The sequence below is a fragment of the Protomyctophum bolini genome, assembly GCF_963924005.1.
Source record: "Protomyctophum bolini genome assembly, chromosome: 7".
Taxonomy (NCBI): domain Eukaryota; kingdom Metazoa; phylum Chordata; class Actinopteri; order Myctophiformes; family Myctophidae; genus Protomyctophum; species Protomyctophum bolini.
This window is the reverse complement of record NC_137868.1, coordinates 39191433-39209872: the sequence shown is the minus strand read 5'-3', so window position 1 is coordinate 39209872 and position 18440 is coordinate 39191433. Positions and strand designations below refer to the sequence as shown.

At 43.9% G+C, this 18440-nt stretch overlaps 1 protein-coding gene across 1 annotated transcript in view; it reads right to left on the bottom strand.

Moving 5' to 3' along the window:
• clstn3 (calsyntenin 3) overlaps positions 1–18440 on the bottom strand; it is a 38895-nt gene that overhangs the window by 15725 nt on the left and 4730 nt on the right. The window contains exons 4-13 of the mRNA XM_080767498.1: positions 16698–16908; positions 15769–15977; positions 13383–13532; positions 11692–11877; positions 10137–10424; positions 8747–8859; positions 6610–6769; positions 2921–2980; positions 2329–2477; positions 857–1005 (exon numbers count right to left, since the gene is read on the bottom strand). Coding sequence (XP_080623624.1) covers positions 857–1005; positions 2329–2477; positions 2921–2980; positions 6610–6769; positions 8747–8859; positions 10137–10424; positions 11692–11877; positions 13383–13532; positions 15769–15977; positions 16698–16908 — 1675 coding nt within the window. The remainder of the gene's footprint in view (positions 1–856; positions 1006–2328; positions 2478–2920; positions 2981–6609; positions 6770–8746; positions 8860–10136; positions 10425–11691; positions 11878–13382; positions 13533–15768; positions 15978–16697; positions 16909–18440) is intronic.

The following is an 18440-nucleotide window of genomic DNA, read 5'->3' as shown; positions in this document are numbered from 1 at the left end:
CCGTCTATATTCTAGCTATTTTTAAACGTCTATCAGACTGTCTAATATATATAACTGTTGAAACAACGTTGTTTCATTTATTTCATTTTTAGACCCATTTGGCCATTTAGACATAGTCTAGACCAGTGGTTCCCAAAGTGGGGTCCGGGGACCCCCAGGGGTCCTTGAGGGAGTTCCAGGGGGTCCGCAGCAAAATGGTAGTTTGGAACCAAATGGACTGTAACCACACCAAATGTGTCTGTAACTCTAGGGGGTGTACACATTTGTACACCCTCAGAGTTAAATTAACATTGATTTTACAATATAAATTAGGGTCTCCGAGATGGAAATCCCATTAAATGTGGGGTCTGTAGACTAATGCATGTCAAACTGGGGGTCCTTGAAATTAAACGGGTTGAGAATCACTGCTAGAGCCGTAAAAATCTTCTCTCATGTTTGCTAATGGGGTTCCGCAGGCTAATGAGTGTCAATTTGGGGGTCCTTGACATTAAATAGTTTTGGAACCACTGGTCTAGACGTCTAATAGCCTGAAAAATACTCAGTGGTATGAACGACAATACTGTATCCAACACTCGGCGGGATGATTCCAGCGCCGCAACTGAGAGCTGGATCAGCTCACAACAGAGAGATTAGATTAGTCCATGTTATCTGTGCATGTGACATCCACTCCATATACGCTAAGCATCCCTTATCATATATGGCCTTAATAACAGAGTTCATGTTTGACGAGTTCAATGTCCAAGCTCAGTGAGTGAGAGATCGCCATGCATACATGCAGACACGTTCAATATCATGACTTTGTGCGTGCGTGCGCCATGCGTGCGTGCGTGCGCGTGCATGCGTGCGTGTACTGTACCTGAGGGACGTTGTGAGTTTAAGAGGTCTGACTCCAGGAGTAGCGAAGCGTAGAGAGTTTCTGTAGGTGACCTGCTGGACTGCACGATTGAAGCTTTCAATGTCGTCTCCCTCCAACACCAGCACTGACTGGCTGGGGTTTACATGAACCTGCAAGGTGTCACAGTTCACATTTTAAATTTTGTTGGGTTGTAAGACCTACACATGCCTTCTAAATCAGTAGTTCTCACATTTTTACGATAAAAGAAAAGGTTACAAAAAATAGCGCGGCACAAAGTGACGGGCTGTGAGCTTGTATATCTATATATTTTTGAATAGCCAACGCAAAGACAAACCAAAATCAGACTAACAGTAAAGGAGAACAAAACACTGAAAGCAGACAGAAGTTTCTCATCTGTGGTTTCAGCTGAAGCAGAAACACACATTTATCTCCGTGGCCAGACTTCGTAGTGCCCAGGGGCTACGATGACAAGGTTCAGTGTGCCAGTCGATCTCCAACCTCTTCATTATGACAGAGCGCTGATGCCTTGTCACCGTTTTACAATTTACAGTTTAGGCATTTAGCAGACGCTCTTAATCCAGAGGGATTTGACAGGTTTTGTTTATTGTCCTCACTTATGCCATCGAGTGACTGGATGATATATTCATAATCAATGCATGCGGCTTTCGGTGAGCTGACAATTAGACGATTATACTTTCATTAGGTTGAAGACGCTTCGTCAGTAGGACATCTGCCAACCCCGTCTGGAGAACAACTGATAGAACAAAAATACCTCTTTGTTCTCCAGGCAGGAGATGCATGTATTCACTCCAACTAAATGTATGGGGTGAGTATAATCCATTCTGATGCTCGCAGGTTTATTTCACATATATTTGGCATTGTACTCCTTTATACCTGGCATGTTTACTAGCATTGTCATATTATTGTTGGGATGGTATAGGATGGGGGGAAGGAAGAGGGGGGGGGGGGGGCTGCGTAGTTGATTAGTGCTGCCAGAATGGTGTGTTTGCGCCTCCAGAGCCTCGTGCCCCAGGCTGCAGCCTCCAGAGCCTCGTGCCCCAGGCTGCAGCCTCCAGAGCCTCGTGCCCCAGGCTGCAGCCTCCAGAGCCTCATGCCCCAGGCTGCAGCCCCACGAGCCCATGAGTGTTAATCTGGGCCTGTTTACAGCATTTATCACAGTTCACATTATGTGCTGTTGTTGTGTGAATGTGCGTGTGAACGTGTGTTTGGATGTGTTTGAATGTAATGACGGTGCTGCATATAGTATACACAAATTATCTTTCACATAAATGAAAATCTACAATCTCACAATAACTCACGATGCGTTGTGAGCTTTTAGGTTATTTTCGCGACTATTTTCCGCTATTTTTTGCGCATCACCGTCAAATTGCATAAAAAAATGCAATCACTAAGAGAATAATGGCTAGCTAAAGGCCTAGTGCACATACATACATTCTGTTTTGTGTTGTTACCTTCATGCCAGAGCCCAGCGTCTCAAGGTCCCCAAAGTCGAGGCCCTCCCTGCAGGCGTAAAGACACTCCACCACGCTGTGTGGCTCCACGCTACCTGGACGCACCGTCACCCCCGACAACAGGCCACGGTAACCACCCACAAACCTCCCTGAGGACCCATGTTGAACATACAAACACACACACATACAAACAAAACAAACGGTCAATGTCGTTATTATTAAAGTCACAACCTATTGTTAATACTTTTCATCGGTTAAATATTTAGAAAATCCACTTTCAACGTGGCATCCCTATTTTTGGGCATATAGGCTAAAGTTTTCACTATTTGTTTGTCATACGACAAAGTACAGATTAGGGTCTTATTTGTCCAGATACAAAACACATAATGGAGGTAAACGTTTCTGCCTGACAGTGAGGATGTGTGCAAGCGTGCACGCACAAAAAGTAGCCTGACTGTCCGCACACAAACACTCACACATACATTCATTCATTCGAAACACATGCACATACACTAAATATGTAAACAGAGCACACACAACTCAAGTACAGTACACACTCACACAACAAATCACGGAAAATAAATGAAGTCACCTGAGTCTTTACCCTCCTGGATGGTGTTGTTCGTAATCTCCTTCGGCTTCTCCTCGGTCTCTGTGGGAGAAAATGGATGGGTGAGGAGGGAAGCTGAGAGAGCCAAGAGTACAACAAGCTAGGGTTCAAAAAAAGATAAAGATAAAGAAAACTTTATTGTCCATTACATTTACATAAAATGGAAATTCGTCTTTGGCACACCGGCAGTCAGTTACAACAATAAACATTACAAAAAATACACAGGTGCATTAAAATACTATATATAAAATGCAACAGTGATCATGAACAGTGGGGATTAGGTGAACTATTTAAACATTTTCTTATTTAAAATGTCCACAGCAGTTGGCACAAACGAAGTTTTGTAACCCTTCTTTTTAGCAAATTTTGCCCTAAGCCTCCTGCCCGATGGCAACAAGTCGAATTCAGAGTGAAGAGGGTGGGTAGAATCATTGTAAATCTGAATTTCTTTTTTGGTTATGGAGCGGTTGTATGTCCTAAAGTTGCAATTGTTTGTCTCCAATGATCTTACTTGCCTGGTTGACTACCTGGGTGAGCTTGTTTTTATCTCTAACTGAGAGATTCCCAAACCAGGACACGATGTTAAAAGTGAGAACACTCTCAGTGAGTGATCTATATATAGACCATGGTCAGGGTGTGTTTACTGGCATTAAAACATCTCAATTTCCTGAGAAGATAAAGCCGCTGCCTTGCCTTTTTGTAGAGGTTATCTGCATTGGTCTGAAAGGTGAGTTTATTATTATGGTCGTTCCCAGATATTTAAAGTCACTGACCTGATCCACTTCCTCCCCACTCATAGTAACAGGCCTAAAGATGGACCCTAAGCCCTCTGCTCTTGACCCCCCTCCCAAGCACAGCTCCTTAAGGTCAAGGAAGTCAAACCAGGTGGCAATACGGTCGATGTGCTGGGAGTAAGAGGGACTGGAGACGTCCTGCAGGCAGGCAACCAGGGCCATGTCGTCAGCGTACTTTATGAGAGAGAAGTCTTTGTTGTTGTATTTCAACTCATTTGTGTATAGGGAGAATAACAGAGGGGATTACTGTATTGCACTTCTGGCTAGACGCCACTCTTCATTTCATTGTCAAAGTATACAAATGCCACTTCAATTTGTATACTACAGTATGTGCAGTGACAATAAATTGAATCTAATCTAAAAACACACCCCTGTGGGACACCAGTGTTTAGGACAAGGCAGTCGATCAGACAGAGTGTTATTAATACAGACTCGTTGGGGTCTCTCTCTCAGGAACTCCCTAATCCACAAAATGAGACGTTCAGGTCACACAGACATTTTAGGAGAAGATGGGGTTGGACCGTATTAAAAGCAGAGGAGAAGTCCATAAAAAGGACATGGACGTATGTTTTGGGCTTGTCTAAATGACTATGTATTTTGTCCAGTAAAGTTAGAGTGGCATCCTCCACACCTCGACTGGCTCTATAAGCAGACTGCATGGGGTCCATGCACTTAGCTGTTTGCAGTGAGAGCTCCTTACTCACTACACGCTCCATGCATTTGCTTAACCTGCTGGAAGGTTGAAATTACCTCCTGTTCCTTAAAGGACCACTTCACCACTTTTCAACCTATCTTCATATAATAAGTCCTCACTAATAATCAAATATTAGGGCTGTGGGTAGTTCAGAAACCGTCTTCCAGTGACATCATCGATGGGGAATACAAGCTAATAAAATCTGGAGGCTTTCTAGTCCTGAAAAGTTGCAATGCGAAAATGGAAGCCATCGTTCTCACGATAATGAAAATCAAAACATTTTTGTAAAAGATCTGCCTAATGATGATGTCACTGGAAGACGGTTTCTAAACTGCCCACAACCCTCCTATGAGAGACAGACTGAGTAGAAAAAAATCGTGCCATTTTATCATGATTATTAGTGAGGACCTATTATAATGAAGATAGGTTGAAAAGTGGTGAAGTGGTCCTTTAACTGTCATAGGGGCGGGTGTCATCCCAAGATTTGTGTTAAGTGGGCGAAACAAAGACATGCACATGATGACGCCCGAAGTTGGCTGGTTGGCTGACAGTGAGAATAGTGGCAATGAGCAAACGAGAGAATAATGATATTCAAAGGTACAGCAACTCCTCATTAGCTTGCAGCAGCTGGAGCTGTGCGCGCACACACATGCGCACGCACATGCACACGCACACACACACACACACACACACACACACACACACACACACACACACACACACACACACACACACACACACACACACACACACACGCCACACACACGCCACACACACACACACACACACACACCACTGCCCGCGCGCGTGCGCACGTGCGCACGTGCGCGGGCAGTGGTGTGCCTACAGCCACAGTTGAGAGTGGGTATGACTGAATATGTTTCTTCACAGTTAATTGGCAGGCAGAAGGTTCCATTTTAACGATTAGCACTGCAGGAACTGGCAACCGTCTGGCCACGACGTTGTTCTGCCACCATGAATAATTGATAAGTCTGTGATATTATTAGCCTGATCCAAGACACACTGCATCTACACCCCCCGCCACCACCACATCCACAGTTCCACACACACACACACACACACACACACACACACACACACACACACACACACACACACACACACACCCCCGCTCTGACCAAAATATAATAGAGAGAAATGAGGAAGTGAGTCAGTGGCGGCAGTGAAATGTCTGATGAGCTTGCCCCCGGTGGTATTGCTGGAGCACTAGATTGACATCTCTGCTTCGTCACGTTGGATGAGTGATTTCAGATGACATTCCGATGAGTGTGGAACGGGAAGCAGGATGCAAATTGGGCACAACTGCTGCCTGCTACATTTATATAATTTATTTTCACGCTTCGCCCTGTGATTGCTTTCAATGTTGTGCATATGCTTGTCACTCAGTTGGCATGGGAACAAAGGCCATTTGATGAGAAACTTGAAGACTATTGGGCTTAGTCCAATTTATCTGCACAATGAAATGGCAAAATGATAAGTGATAACACCACAAGATGAGAAACAAATGACCAATTTGTTGTGGTGAGATAAAAAACAAATTAAGCAGGAAGGTAACACACAAACAAGACATAAGAAACATTGTGGTCACTTGGAACACAACTTAAGAGAGAAAAGGGTATTGCATAGTTACTCTGGCTCCATATGCAGTGATGTTAATGATCAACATTACAGCCAAGTGTGCTTCTTCCAAATCAACACATTTTCTTGATTTTGAAATAAAAATAACTCCATATCCATATGAGGACATTAACCTCAGATGTGTCAATCAATAAAGTCAAAGTCAAGTCGAGAAGTCGCTTCATGACATTATTATCACATTGGCACACAATGGGGGACCAAACAGACGCTGCTGTCCAACAATGAGCAGCTTATTTAAGATCTCTAACAATGTACTATACTAGGTACAGTTAAGTGCAAAATGATTTAGGCCTGACCAATGGTGGAAAAGTAAGTAAAAGTCCGGAATTAAAATTGACTTGAGTAAAAGTACAAAAGCATTGGTATAAAATGTACTTAATGCCCTACCACTACCACTGGGTATGGAGCCAGAATGTGCAATACATTTAGCCTCTTTTGACATAAAGATTTAAAACAATGAACAGCAAAAGAAAACCAAACAACAATCAACAATCAATGACTTGTGTCCAGACATAACTCCTTACCCCAACACGCCCCGATGACCATTCTCTGGCGGGGTGCTGGGTTGGGGATGGCGCCGTTGTCATGGATGAGGGCAGGGTCAAAGGTCACGCCATCCACATACAGGGTCACCGAGGGGAACTGGACACTGAGGGAGAGGTGGTGCCACTCGCTGTCACACACCTGTTGGAGATAACACACTGATGTTAATTGGATCAGGCTAGCGTAGAAACATTTCCCTCTGAGGGTCTGGATTTTTCAGTTAAGAATTGAGTTATTGTTCTCTGACAGAAAAATGCATTACTCCGTAACGATTAATTATAATATCAACAAAGCAATTTGATTGTCTTAAGGCCATATCTTAGAGAGGCTCTTAAGAATGTTGATGGCTCTTTTCCATAAAGCATAGAGGAGCTGTGCCTTAAGGGCCGTCCACACCAAGCACTAATTAAAGCTACTAGTCCTTACCCGTTCTGAATATATGAACAGCAAATGACGTTCAGTGTGGTGTCGAAACAGCGCGTGTGTTCACGTTAACATGCCCCGCCCGAGTTGTTTTCCCCGTGTGGGTCTGTTATGCGGAATTTCCCCGTGTGGGTCTGTTAACACGGAAAAGTGTGTCCCAGTATTAATCTGTGTCCGTCCCAACATGCATTTCACTGGTGACCCGGAAGCCGTCCCAACATGCATTTCACTGGTGACCCGGAATAGGACAGACACACTGACAGACAGCGATCGGTGCATTTAGTAATGATATAACTATATCCTTCTGCACTCTCATTATAGTTGTATAGTGTGGACTCTGCCATCCACTTGATTTACAGTGATTTTATAAAAACAAGCTGTTTACACCATCATATTTGATGTAAAGGAATTTTGCAAAGTTCTCACATTAGTAATCTGATTCCATGCAAGTCTGCTCGGATGCAGACTTATATGGGATGAAACCTTGCTTCATGTCATTAGAATGCCTTATTCTAGACTAATAACGTGGGAGGTTTGGAAATGTCCTTTACACCCAAAATATGGGTGTGAACAGCTTAGTGAATTGGGCCCAATATCTTGATATAGTTATAGTGCTTGGGATGTATGGCCCGTTATTAATTGCTATGCCAACTGCAATGATATAACCAAATAAATATGCGCTCATGTAAACATCACTTTATCATTTTAGGCTTATTTGTAAACTTTTTCAGTAAACCTTTTAATAATGGTACATCCGGTAGCCGGTAGGTAATGCCCTGTTGTCGAGGTAACGAAGTTAGATTGAAACTTCTGTTTTCTTGTCTGTGTCTTTCTCTCTTTTTTTTCTTCTTTTAATTGGAAATGCAGAGAAGAAAACAGAGCAGTGATTTAGAGGACAGAAAGACAGAGGGACTGCAAACCAAGTTGATATGGAGGTCTGAGGGAGCGGCTATAGACTGCAGGGAATACAGATAGTGGTTCAGACAGAATGGGATTTGACAAATCTCTCTATCAGCTTCGCAGTCACTTAATCCAGCCAAGTTCAATCTGTCTCGGAGCAGCGGCTGCAGTCAAAACATGTAGACACACGCACGCGCGCACACGCACACACACTCTCCCCTCCATACACACATTCCCGATCGCTCCTGCCCACCTGCATTCCAGCTTTGCTGAAGTTTGCTAACATTCCGAAACGCAAGCACTCAGCTGGGAAGCATTTCACGCAGTTCCTTAATCATATAAGCCAACACATAAATCACCATTAACGTGCACTTATCACATTCCCTCAGCATCGGCCCTGTTCACACACAGTGAGTCAACACGCTGATCAGCACATCCCAGCCAGCTGGAGTACTTCTACCACACTACATCTCAGAGGCAAACATTGTACTTTGTACTACAGTTTGACAGCTTCAGTTAATTACACTATATGCAGTATATTTGTATTACAAAACATAAATTAACCACTTTCAGTATAGGCGCTATACAGTATTATACTTCAGATGTTCAACATCTACAAGCTCACAACGTGTCACGATGTGCCGCGTTGTGATGTGAGCTTGTAGAGCGGCTATATTTGAAAAATATTGACACATTTGAAGTTGAGTATTTCTTTTTTATATTATGGTATGGCTACTTTTACTTAAGTAAAAAAAAACATGAGTTGCTGGCTGTTGACGCCTTCTCCCACAGTACCTGCTCCAGTTTCCACAGGAACTTGACGGGCCGCGCGGCGGAGACGTCAGGCCAGTAGAAGAGAGAGAGACGACAGCCGTGGACGGACAGGGAATAGTGGGAGATGGAGTCATCTGAGGATCCGAGAGAGAGAGAGAGAGAGAGAGAGAGAGCAGGGGGAAACAGAACCCAGTCAGTGTGTTGCAGTTTAGACTTCAGAGTTGTAATCAGTGGTTAGTTACTACTTCAACCCTGTAAATGGTAAATGGTGCATTTATAGAGCGCTTTTATCCAAAGCGCTGCATTACATTCACACACACATTCATACACCGATGGCAGAGGAAACCATGGAAGGCACCAACCGGCAAATCGGGAGCAATTAGGGGTTCAGAGTCTTGCTCAAGGACACGTCGACACTAACTCTGGGGCAGCCCGGGATCGAACTGGCAACCCGGCCACTCTACCCTTGAGCCACTGCCGCCCATACAGCTGATCAGAATCGGAAAAGTGAGGGCGCAAATTGTGGCCAGAATGAGATGATGTATGTCGTATGATGATGTCTGATGATAAGAGCGCCCCTCACTTCACACGGGAGTGATTTTTATCAATAGCTTTTAGATCTGCTATTGTTCATCCAAGAATAATATATAGGCCTACTATATGAAGCAGTCTCCGACCGTATCGATCCCTTGTATAGAATCTGATCGCACTGATCTCTAGCACTCGTTTCACCCTGACTGAGTATTTACATCATGGAAATACAGACAAGCACCATTTTCCTGCTGCGACACATCTATCCTATCCAGTTACGCAACATTCATATGGAGGAGCTGCCGCTAACATACAACCACAGTATTCCCTGTATGCCAATATAAGCAGGTCTAATAGAGTAGATGGGGGTTAAATGCCTCATGCAAGCCAAGGGCACCTTGGTGGTCGTTGTTGAGCGACAGAGTAATTTATCCACTTTCCCCATGTGGATTATTTTATTCTCTGTGATTTCTTTCTAGCCACCTTCAGCATTCTCCTGGTTTACATCATGTGAGGAAGAAAAATATGTGTAGTCTCTTAGTAAAACACCACGCCATATTCTCAGCACAGTTCTTGAGATTTTCTCTCAATATGTTAAGTTTTGGGCTACGGATCCTATTATCTATTTATTTGATGTCAATGTCAATTGAAACACATCATACGTCATCCTACATCATCTCATTCTGGCCAATCACAATTTGTGTCCTCACTTTTGTCTTCAATGTTTGTGTTTACACATGCTTGTGTTTGCACACTTTTGTCTTCAATGTTTGTGTTTAGTTACGCAAACCGTAAAAGCTGGACAAAAAATGGAATGTATTGAAACCATGTCAACTGCAATCAGAGGTAAACTGGGTCAGAACATCCAGGTGTGACTGACCATTCTTGACGGTGCTGCAGACGATGGTCTCCTCCTCTTTGCGGCTAGCTCTCGTCTGACTGGTGGACGGCTGGACGTTGGCCCCGCCCCGTCGCATCCACAGCTGCAGGGTGAAGTGGTCTCCCGACACGCCGGACACCACCGCGTCGGGAACCACCGCCACGTTGGTGGAGCCGTTGAAGGAGAACACCAGGGACGAATCGGAGGAAGGGAGAGTGGGCAGAGCCGAGGTCCAATTGGCCGTGGGGGAAGGGGGCGGGAGTAGGTCCACCTCGCCCCTTACAGCGCCTGGCCATGTGGACAAGAGAGGGAAGATGTGAATATACTGATAGAAGTACAACATTTCATGTCCCTCTCTGCGGGTATACAGCAGTGGGTCTCGACGTATCACCATATCACCATAACTCTGAGAGTGTAGAAAAGGAACCAAATGGAACCTCTCACATGCAGTTACAGACCCGTAAGGGACCATTTGGTCCTTAACTATCAATAACTTAGCTGGGGACCCCCTAGAACGCCTTCAAGGACCCCTGGGGTTTCCCGGACCGCATTTTGAGAACAAAATTACACCTGACATTACTGACCATTTTCCACATATTGTTAGGTGGTAGGTGGACCCTGATGAAGGCTCTTGAGCCGAAAAATGAGTTGGTCTTGAGCCGAAAAATGTGTTGTAGTTGTTTTTTTTTACTTTGCCAAGCTAAAAAGCCATGACTAAAATAGACTTTTTAAAACTCAACTGTGAGAATATTTTCTATTCAAACTTTCAGATGATAAAAGGATCTGTTTCTCTGGCTGATATGTCTGTCGGCATTAGTAAGTCACTTTGAATGTCATTCAAAGTCTATTTTCTTCTAGACTGCCTTCCTTGAAGATATAAAAGAATCACACGTGGGCGAAGTGAGGGTCGCAATATGTATTGATATTGGCCATGTCTTGCATCGTCATTTACTGCCCTAAACATAACATTAAACTCCATAGACTTGGCCGGCAAACGATTTACGTCACAAGTCCCATAGACTTGGCTCAGGCTGCAATATGACATAATCTTCAAAAGCCATGTATAGCGACCCTCAAAAAACACGGTACGCTTTGGGAAATGATTGTGAGTAATGTCAAGTATACCAGCTGTCCCCAGCCAGCAGTCAGTGGGCTAAACATGCCACACCACCACCAGTATGCTCTCGCAAGACCTGTCTCTGAAGCAACACCACATCCTGGCCTAGGATCAAAATGAACGCTTCTCCTACAGTATGACTCCCTCGTGTTGTTTCCTGCTCGACATGCCAACCATCCATCTCAATGACAAAAAGCAACCGTGCCTTTAAAAGAATACAGCGGAAGAAGAATGCTTTTCATTGTACAGTATGTGCTGCATGCAAGGCTCCAGGTTCTGGTCCTCTGGACTAGGGCAAAGAGCATTGACCATCTCAGATTCTACTGTGTGTGTGTGTGTGTGTGTGTGTGTGTGTGTGTGTGTGTGTGTGTGTGTGTGTGTGTGTGTGTGTGTGTGTGTGGGTCAGTAGTCTTGTGTCAGTTACAAAGCAGAACTCACCGCACAGGCGGCGCACAGATCTGTCCGAGTAGCTGTCTCTATCACAGCCCTTCCCAATATGACCTGTCTGCAGGTCTACGGTGGCCTGGATGTTCCATACGGTCTCCTCACACGTCTCCAGACGCAGGCTGGGGAACAGAGGGATGCTGCCTGACCCTGGAGTGTACTCCACACGCTTGGTCCATCCTGAACGCACGCACGCACACACGCACGCATGCACGGACACGCACACACAAACACACGTCAAAATGATTCATGCCAGGTTTACAAACCAAGAAGATTCCCTTATCAACCAAGGAAGTTATCTCGTGTTCATAATACAACATAAACACGAGCGACAACAATATATCTTCATACTGCAACATTCACTACAATTTACAATTCGGCAGACGCTCTTAATCCAGAGCGATTAAGCAAGAACAAAAACATGGTAATACTGTAATACATCATATACATAAACATAGTCATCTTGAATCATATACGTAAGCTAAGAACCTACCAGTGGAATATCTATATAATTAAACTATGCGTACATACGTACTATAGAATGTCTACATAAAATGCTATCTAAGTTACATAAGTTGAGCCTTTGCATACGCCTGTAAGGTCGTCGAGGCTAGGGCAAGTGCTACGGCAAGTGCTACGCTAAAGTACACACAGCCAGTCAAATATTCACTCCTGTCTCGTGCATCGTCAGTTTCCCCCCAAAGCAACCTTCTCATCTCAACAGGCCAGGAATTGGTATCCTGTAAATACTTATACACCCAGCTGATTCACGCATGTGGGAGTATTCATCCGTGGATATGGAGGAGCCAGTTAGCCCAGCCAACAATGTCCAATGATAAAAAACCACCAGATTGAATCATTTGATTCCATTACCAGAGATACAAGTGGGCCTCTGATACAGTATCTCTACAGCTTCTCATGTCCACTTCAACTTGGGAGCTTTTAACCACTTACGCACTATATCGAAAACATTCGAAATAGCATGATGCGACACATTGCGAGTAGATTGGCTTTTTATTTATTTATTTGCTATTTTCAGACATTTCTGAACATACCGGTATTTGAAAACGTACGAAACTCCTTTCCTTATGTTACCGATTGTGTTACGTTTATAATCATTCATTTTCATCGATCATCCTAAATCCTAAATTAGGCTTTCTTCCTAGATGAGAGCAGAGGTATGATAGACCTTTGGTTGTTTAACCCTCCATTTCCTGTCTCTCTCCACTGTGCGGTCTATGCGGTCCAAAATGTGGAACGCCCTACCAACAGTCATTAAGACATGTGAATCCCTTGACTTGACAAAACCGCTCTCAAAGGGCACCTAAGGACGGCTGAAATTCGAAACTGGCCCCCGTAAAATCTGAATCCCCCCCTTTTTCCCCTCACTGTATATGTTTCTTTTCCCTTTTTGCTTCCTTTATGATGATTTCCTGTTCTGTTCTTTGACTATATGGAAGTGTCTATTTGTACGTCTTTAAATGTTTTGATGAATTGAACATGGTGGACCCTCTTGTAAACAAGTGTAATGCTTAATTGGGTCGTCCACTCACAGTTAACAGTCTTTGTATTGAGTTTGTGCTTGAAATGTACTGTAATTATGCAAACTGTTAATAAATCAATCAATCAATCAATCAATCAAAAAACTATAAATGCCACTAAGATTAGAAGAAGTTATTGGTTACCTATCCAGCCGGGCTTGCAGGAAGGCTTGACGGTGACGACCACCTGCGCGTCGGCCTGCGCGCGGTTCTTCCCGCAGTCAAACGCCGTCACCCAGAAGGTGTGAACGCGCTGCCGCTTTGAGTCCAGCGGCTCCGTGTTCTTTATGTTACCTAGGAGACAGAGAGAGAGAGAGAGGAGGACGAGAGATGAGAGAAGCAGAGGTGGATACATGGACGGTTTGAAAGGAAAAAGAGAGAGGAATTGGAAGGAGAAATGCAGAAGGGATGAAAAGGAGGGAGAAATGCAGAAGGGATGAAAAGGAGGGAGAAATGCAGAAAGAATGAAAAGGAGGCATGAATGAAAAAGAAGATGGAGAAGGGGTGTGAGAAAGAAAGAAAGAAAGAAAGAAAGAAAGAAAGAAAGAAAGAAAGAAAGAAAGAGGAATAATGTGAAAGACAAACACAATAACGGTTGGTCATAATCAATAAGCACGCACGTTCAAAAGACACAAAGATACACAACACAATTATGCCATAACCACCTAAACCCATTATACTGTGTTTAATCCTTTTCCGAAAATAGCTGATCTATAAAACTCACAACCCATCCCAACGGGATTCGTTGTGAGATTGTAATTCTGCTACTTTCACTCAATGTTCACCTATTATGATGACATGCCCAGAATTCGGATGCTTGGGTTTGCGTGGTTAAAATGAAACTATTCTGTTCCCTGGTAAAAAATACACATTTAAGAGGTGCCCCAAATACTGCTCAGTATATTATACTCACAGTGCAAAAAAGCCACAAGAGAAAAACAGGGATGGTAAACGACAGGGGAGAAAATGAAAAGCGACAGGCCTGTTCCTATTTCCAGAGACAACGGCAGAGTGAGCAACAATGATAGGTTGACAGCCTCGGCATGTGAACCCGCAAAACAATGAGTCCAGGAAGAAAAGAATCAGGGACTGGGAGAATGATGAGGGGATGAAAGAGATAGCCAGAGGTAAATGGACTAGAAGGAGGAGAGAGAGAGAGAGAGAGAGAGAGGTAGAGCGAAAGAGAAAAGAGAATAGACAATGACAACGCTACAGCGTTTTCCACAGCTAGGCTCAGAACAAAAGGTGTCTGTGCTGCCGCATCCGTCTGACCCAAAATACAAGAAGATACAACACTCATCCTCCACAATCTGATGTGAGCCCCGGATAATATTCTGCAAAGTCACGGCAGAAGAACGGCTCCTGTGAAAATTAGTCTTCTAATCTAAGCCACGTACTGTACAAAATGTTGTCGATCGATCTTCCGCTGACCTGTCAATGGACTTTTTCCCTCTTTAAAAAAAGATCCAAAGCTATTCATACAACACTTAACGCCAAACCTCAAAAGTCCATAGAATACAAGATGCTCAACTGGGGACAGTTGAGCATCATTCTATGTAGGGATAGAGTTGACATAAGTAAGCATCGTTATTAGGGTTGTCCCTATCCGATCATGTGATCTGAAATTAAAAAACGTGACTGGGACATCCCTAGTATCAATATTATATCCATAACATACTTCCCACAGATTACAACCACACACAGATATTTTGAAAACATGACCAATGACAAAAAACTCCCATATCTGCTGGGCGAAGTACAACAATGTGCAAACACAGCAGCAAGATTTGTGAGTTGCTGTGATAGGAGAAGGATATCAAATGGAACACAACCACCCTAAAGACTAATCATTGTGTACATTACTGCACTATACCTGCATCGAATGATCTGGCAATGTAAACGTATGTTTTCTCATGCCAATAAAGCCCTTTGCATTGAATTGAGTGAGTGAGTGTTGCTGTTGAATGTTGAATTGTGAATGTGTGGCTGCATCCAAGGCTACATGGAAAATACAGTGAATCCTATAAATTAAGTACGTATAACCTCAGGCTCAGGCTAACTCATGCCGCATGCGGCAGGGTAAAATGAGGTACATTGATTCAAATCTGTCTTGAGGTCCACACAGCCCATCCCTCCACTCTAATATAAATATAATTCCTACTCTGCACTCCCACACAACTTCTACTATTTTCACTGTTTGGGATAAGTAAATCCACAGGGACATGGACCCTCAGCTCAGAATGTTTCATATAAACCAGAAGGCATCCTGGGCGCTAAAACATTTATAACACGCATTTATAGCGCTTTGTAGGCAGTATGCACACGACTGATCATGAGGTCATGGGGTCAATTCACATGCCATCCTTTATCGCTGCCTTGCATTAATTTCCCCCTCTCTCTCTCTCTCTCTCTCTCTCTCTCTCTCCCCTCTCCTTTCCCTTGTACAGTGAAAAGACACAGGAGACATTTCAATATACTAATAATAACAAAAATGAAGTGACTGTGTGAACACTTGCGTGCAGGATCTCACCGTCATTATCAATGGCGAAGGGCACATTGGGAGTGATGATGTCATAGAAGCAGATCTGACTGTACTGCGGGGAGCAGTCGGCATCCAGCGCCTCCACGCGCACAATGCGATCAAACAGACGGCCCTCGGGGACCGAGGCTTCGTAGCGACGCTCCACGAACACGGGGGAAAACTCGTTGACGTCATTCACACGCACATGCACCGTGGCCCTGAGGGGGGTAGAGATGAGAGCAGAGGGGGTGGGGGGGGAGATAGGGAGATGAAGAGAGGTTGTATTGTGATGATACTGTATGCAAGAGTACATATCCTGCAGCGTTTCGCATGCATTCTTAGATGGTGGAGGGGAAAAAAATGCCATGGGAAATACTTAGCAAACACAGTTATTAAAAGAATACCTATACGGTACCACAGGGCTGCTTAGTGGATGACTGTGCCATGTGGGATTTCTTTTGCGATGTAGCTTCTAGGTATAGGAATACGAGAGCATTGATACATACCTAAATTGTAAATGGATTACACTACATTCCCTGGATAAATATTCAAATAAGGTGAGAGTTAGGAGTGGGGGTGTGGGGGTGTAAATATAGGAGAACTCAAAGCTGACTTGCTTGGGGTGCCGTGGACGCTCAACTAAAATACTAAACTATAAATAGTTCCTGGCTTTAATACTACACTAATGTAGGCTGAATAAAAATTATTGGCAGGCTTTGCTTTCAATAAAAAAAGAAGAAAGAAAAAGCAGTTAAAATTGAGTTAGAGGAGGGAGCCAGTAGCTGACTGAATATTGCGTTGACAACATGATTGCAACCTCCCCTGTCCTACTCAAGCTGAAGACCTGTGTTGCATGTTTATTTCCCCCGTCTCTCTGCCCTCAGTTTTCGACTGTCACATCTAAAACGTAAAATAAATAATACTGTGTGAAAACTGACTTGTGTGATTTCTTGCTGTTGACTCCATCGGGGCCCTCTCCACAGTCGTATGCCTGGATGGTGAAGCTGTGTTCCCGCTGGCTCTCACAGTCCAGGGGCTCCTTGGAACGGACCAGGCCCTCTCCGGTGGAACGATCCAGAACCACCGCCTCAAACTGGACTGAGCCGGAACCAGATGGGCCATTGTGGACCCGGAAGCCACAGATCTCCCCTGAGGTTTTAAGGATGAAGACAGTAGCAGTGTGAGGGATGTATCCGTCGAAGATGGTTAGTGAATATTACGTTCATGCCATTCATAGTAAAACAAAAACAACAAGAGAATGGAGTTCTGTTTTTATTCTAGAGGAAAAACATATACAAAGGGTAAGAGTCCTTAACCTATAAATTATGTTGCACAGGGGGATTCAAATTAATTGATTTCAAGCAAAGCTTGCGTCACAATAGAAGCTTTTGTCAATACCATTTTGATTGATTGATTGAAATATTTATTAACAGTTTGCAGAATTACAGTACATTTCAAGCACAAACTCAATACAAAGACTGTTAACTGTAAGTGGACGACTCAATTAAGCATTACACTTAATTGGATTACACCATCCAGCCCTATAGTTAGAAGAACCCCCGAAATATCTGGCGAGTTTCACCAAAGTAGCACTTAATTTGTCTTTGCAAAACCGCCCTGACAGAAATAGAACAGAATGTCATTTATTAAGCCAAACAGCTCCTGGACAAACAGCACCTGATAGCCTCCTTCTATCTATATGGACGAAACGAACCCAATCAATGATAATAGAGCCCCCCCCCCCCGTCCCCGTTCCACCCCCAGAGTGACGTTAGTGGATCCATTCTAATTCAAGCAGACAATGAATACTCTGCCGAATGGACTCAAAGTGATCCCAACGCAGACGTGATAATCTTATTTCTGTATGCAGAGTAGAGCACTAATACTGCTGTGCTGACAGATCCTATATACCAACGAGGAGGTTGAATTACACTATGAGTCTGTCTCGGACTGTCTAAAAATAGTTTGCGGCCATGATTGATTGATTTCATGGCTTCTAATAGTTATAATTCCTGAAGGAATACCCTGGTTTTCGATGGATGGACTGTTGCCTCCACGATAGATAAACCCACTTCCGCCCGAATGTGGTCAAGTGAAGATTGTGTGTGGATTGTGTGTTATGGTGCATGTTGCATGTTGTGCATGTGCCAAGATTGTGTTTGTGTGTGTGTGTGTGTGTGTGTGTGTGTGTGTGTGTGTGTGTGTGTGTGTGTGTGTGTGTGTGTGTGTGTGTGTGTGTGTGTGCGTGCGTGCGTGCGTGCGTGCGTGCGTGCGTGCGTGCGTGCATGCGTGTGTGCGTGCCGTGCGTGTGTGCGTGCGTGTTTTATGATGAAGTACATGCAACCAAATAGATATAAATATCCCTCCCTTTACAATGATCAGCTAGTAGCAACGGTGTCTTTTTGCAGCCACACCACCTGGGCCAAATGAAAGCTAAATATATATTCAAATATCGCCGATGCTGAGCACTAGAAGGGCTGTGTTTGGGTTTGACCTATTTTCCCCAGGAGCCATTTCTGTGCCTCTTAAACTGTAAGCACACTGTCTCACACGATAGCTCCAATATTTGTGGCTGCTTTTGAAAAATGACTGGACTACACCCGACCCTACAGTGTATTTAAGTATACCGAGTAGTAAAGTTACACTGAACTTGTTTTTGTTTTTTTCCAATCTACACCAAA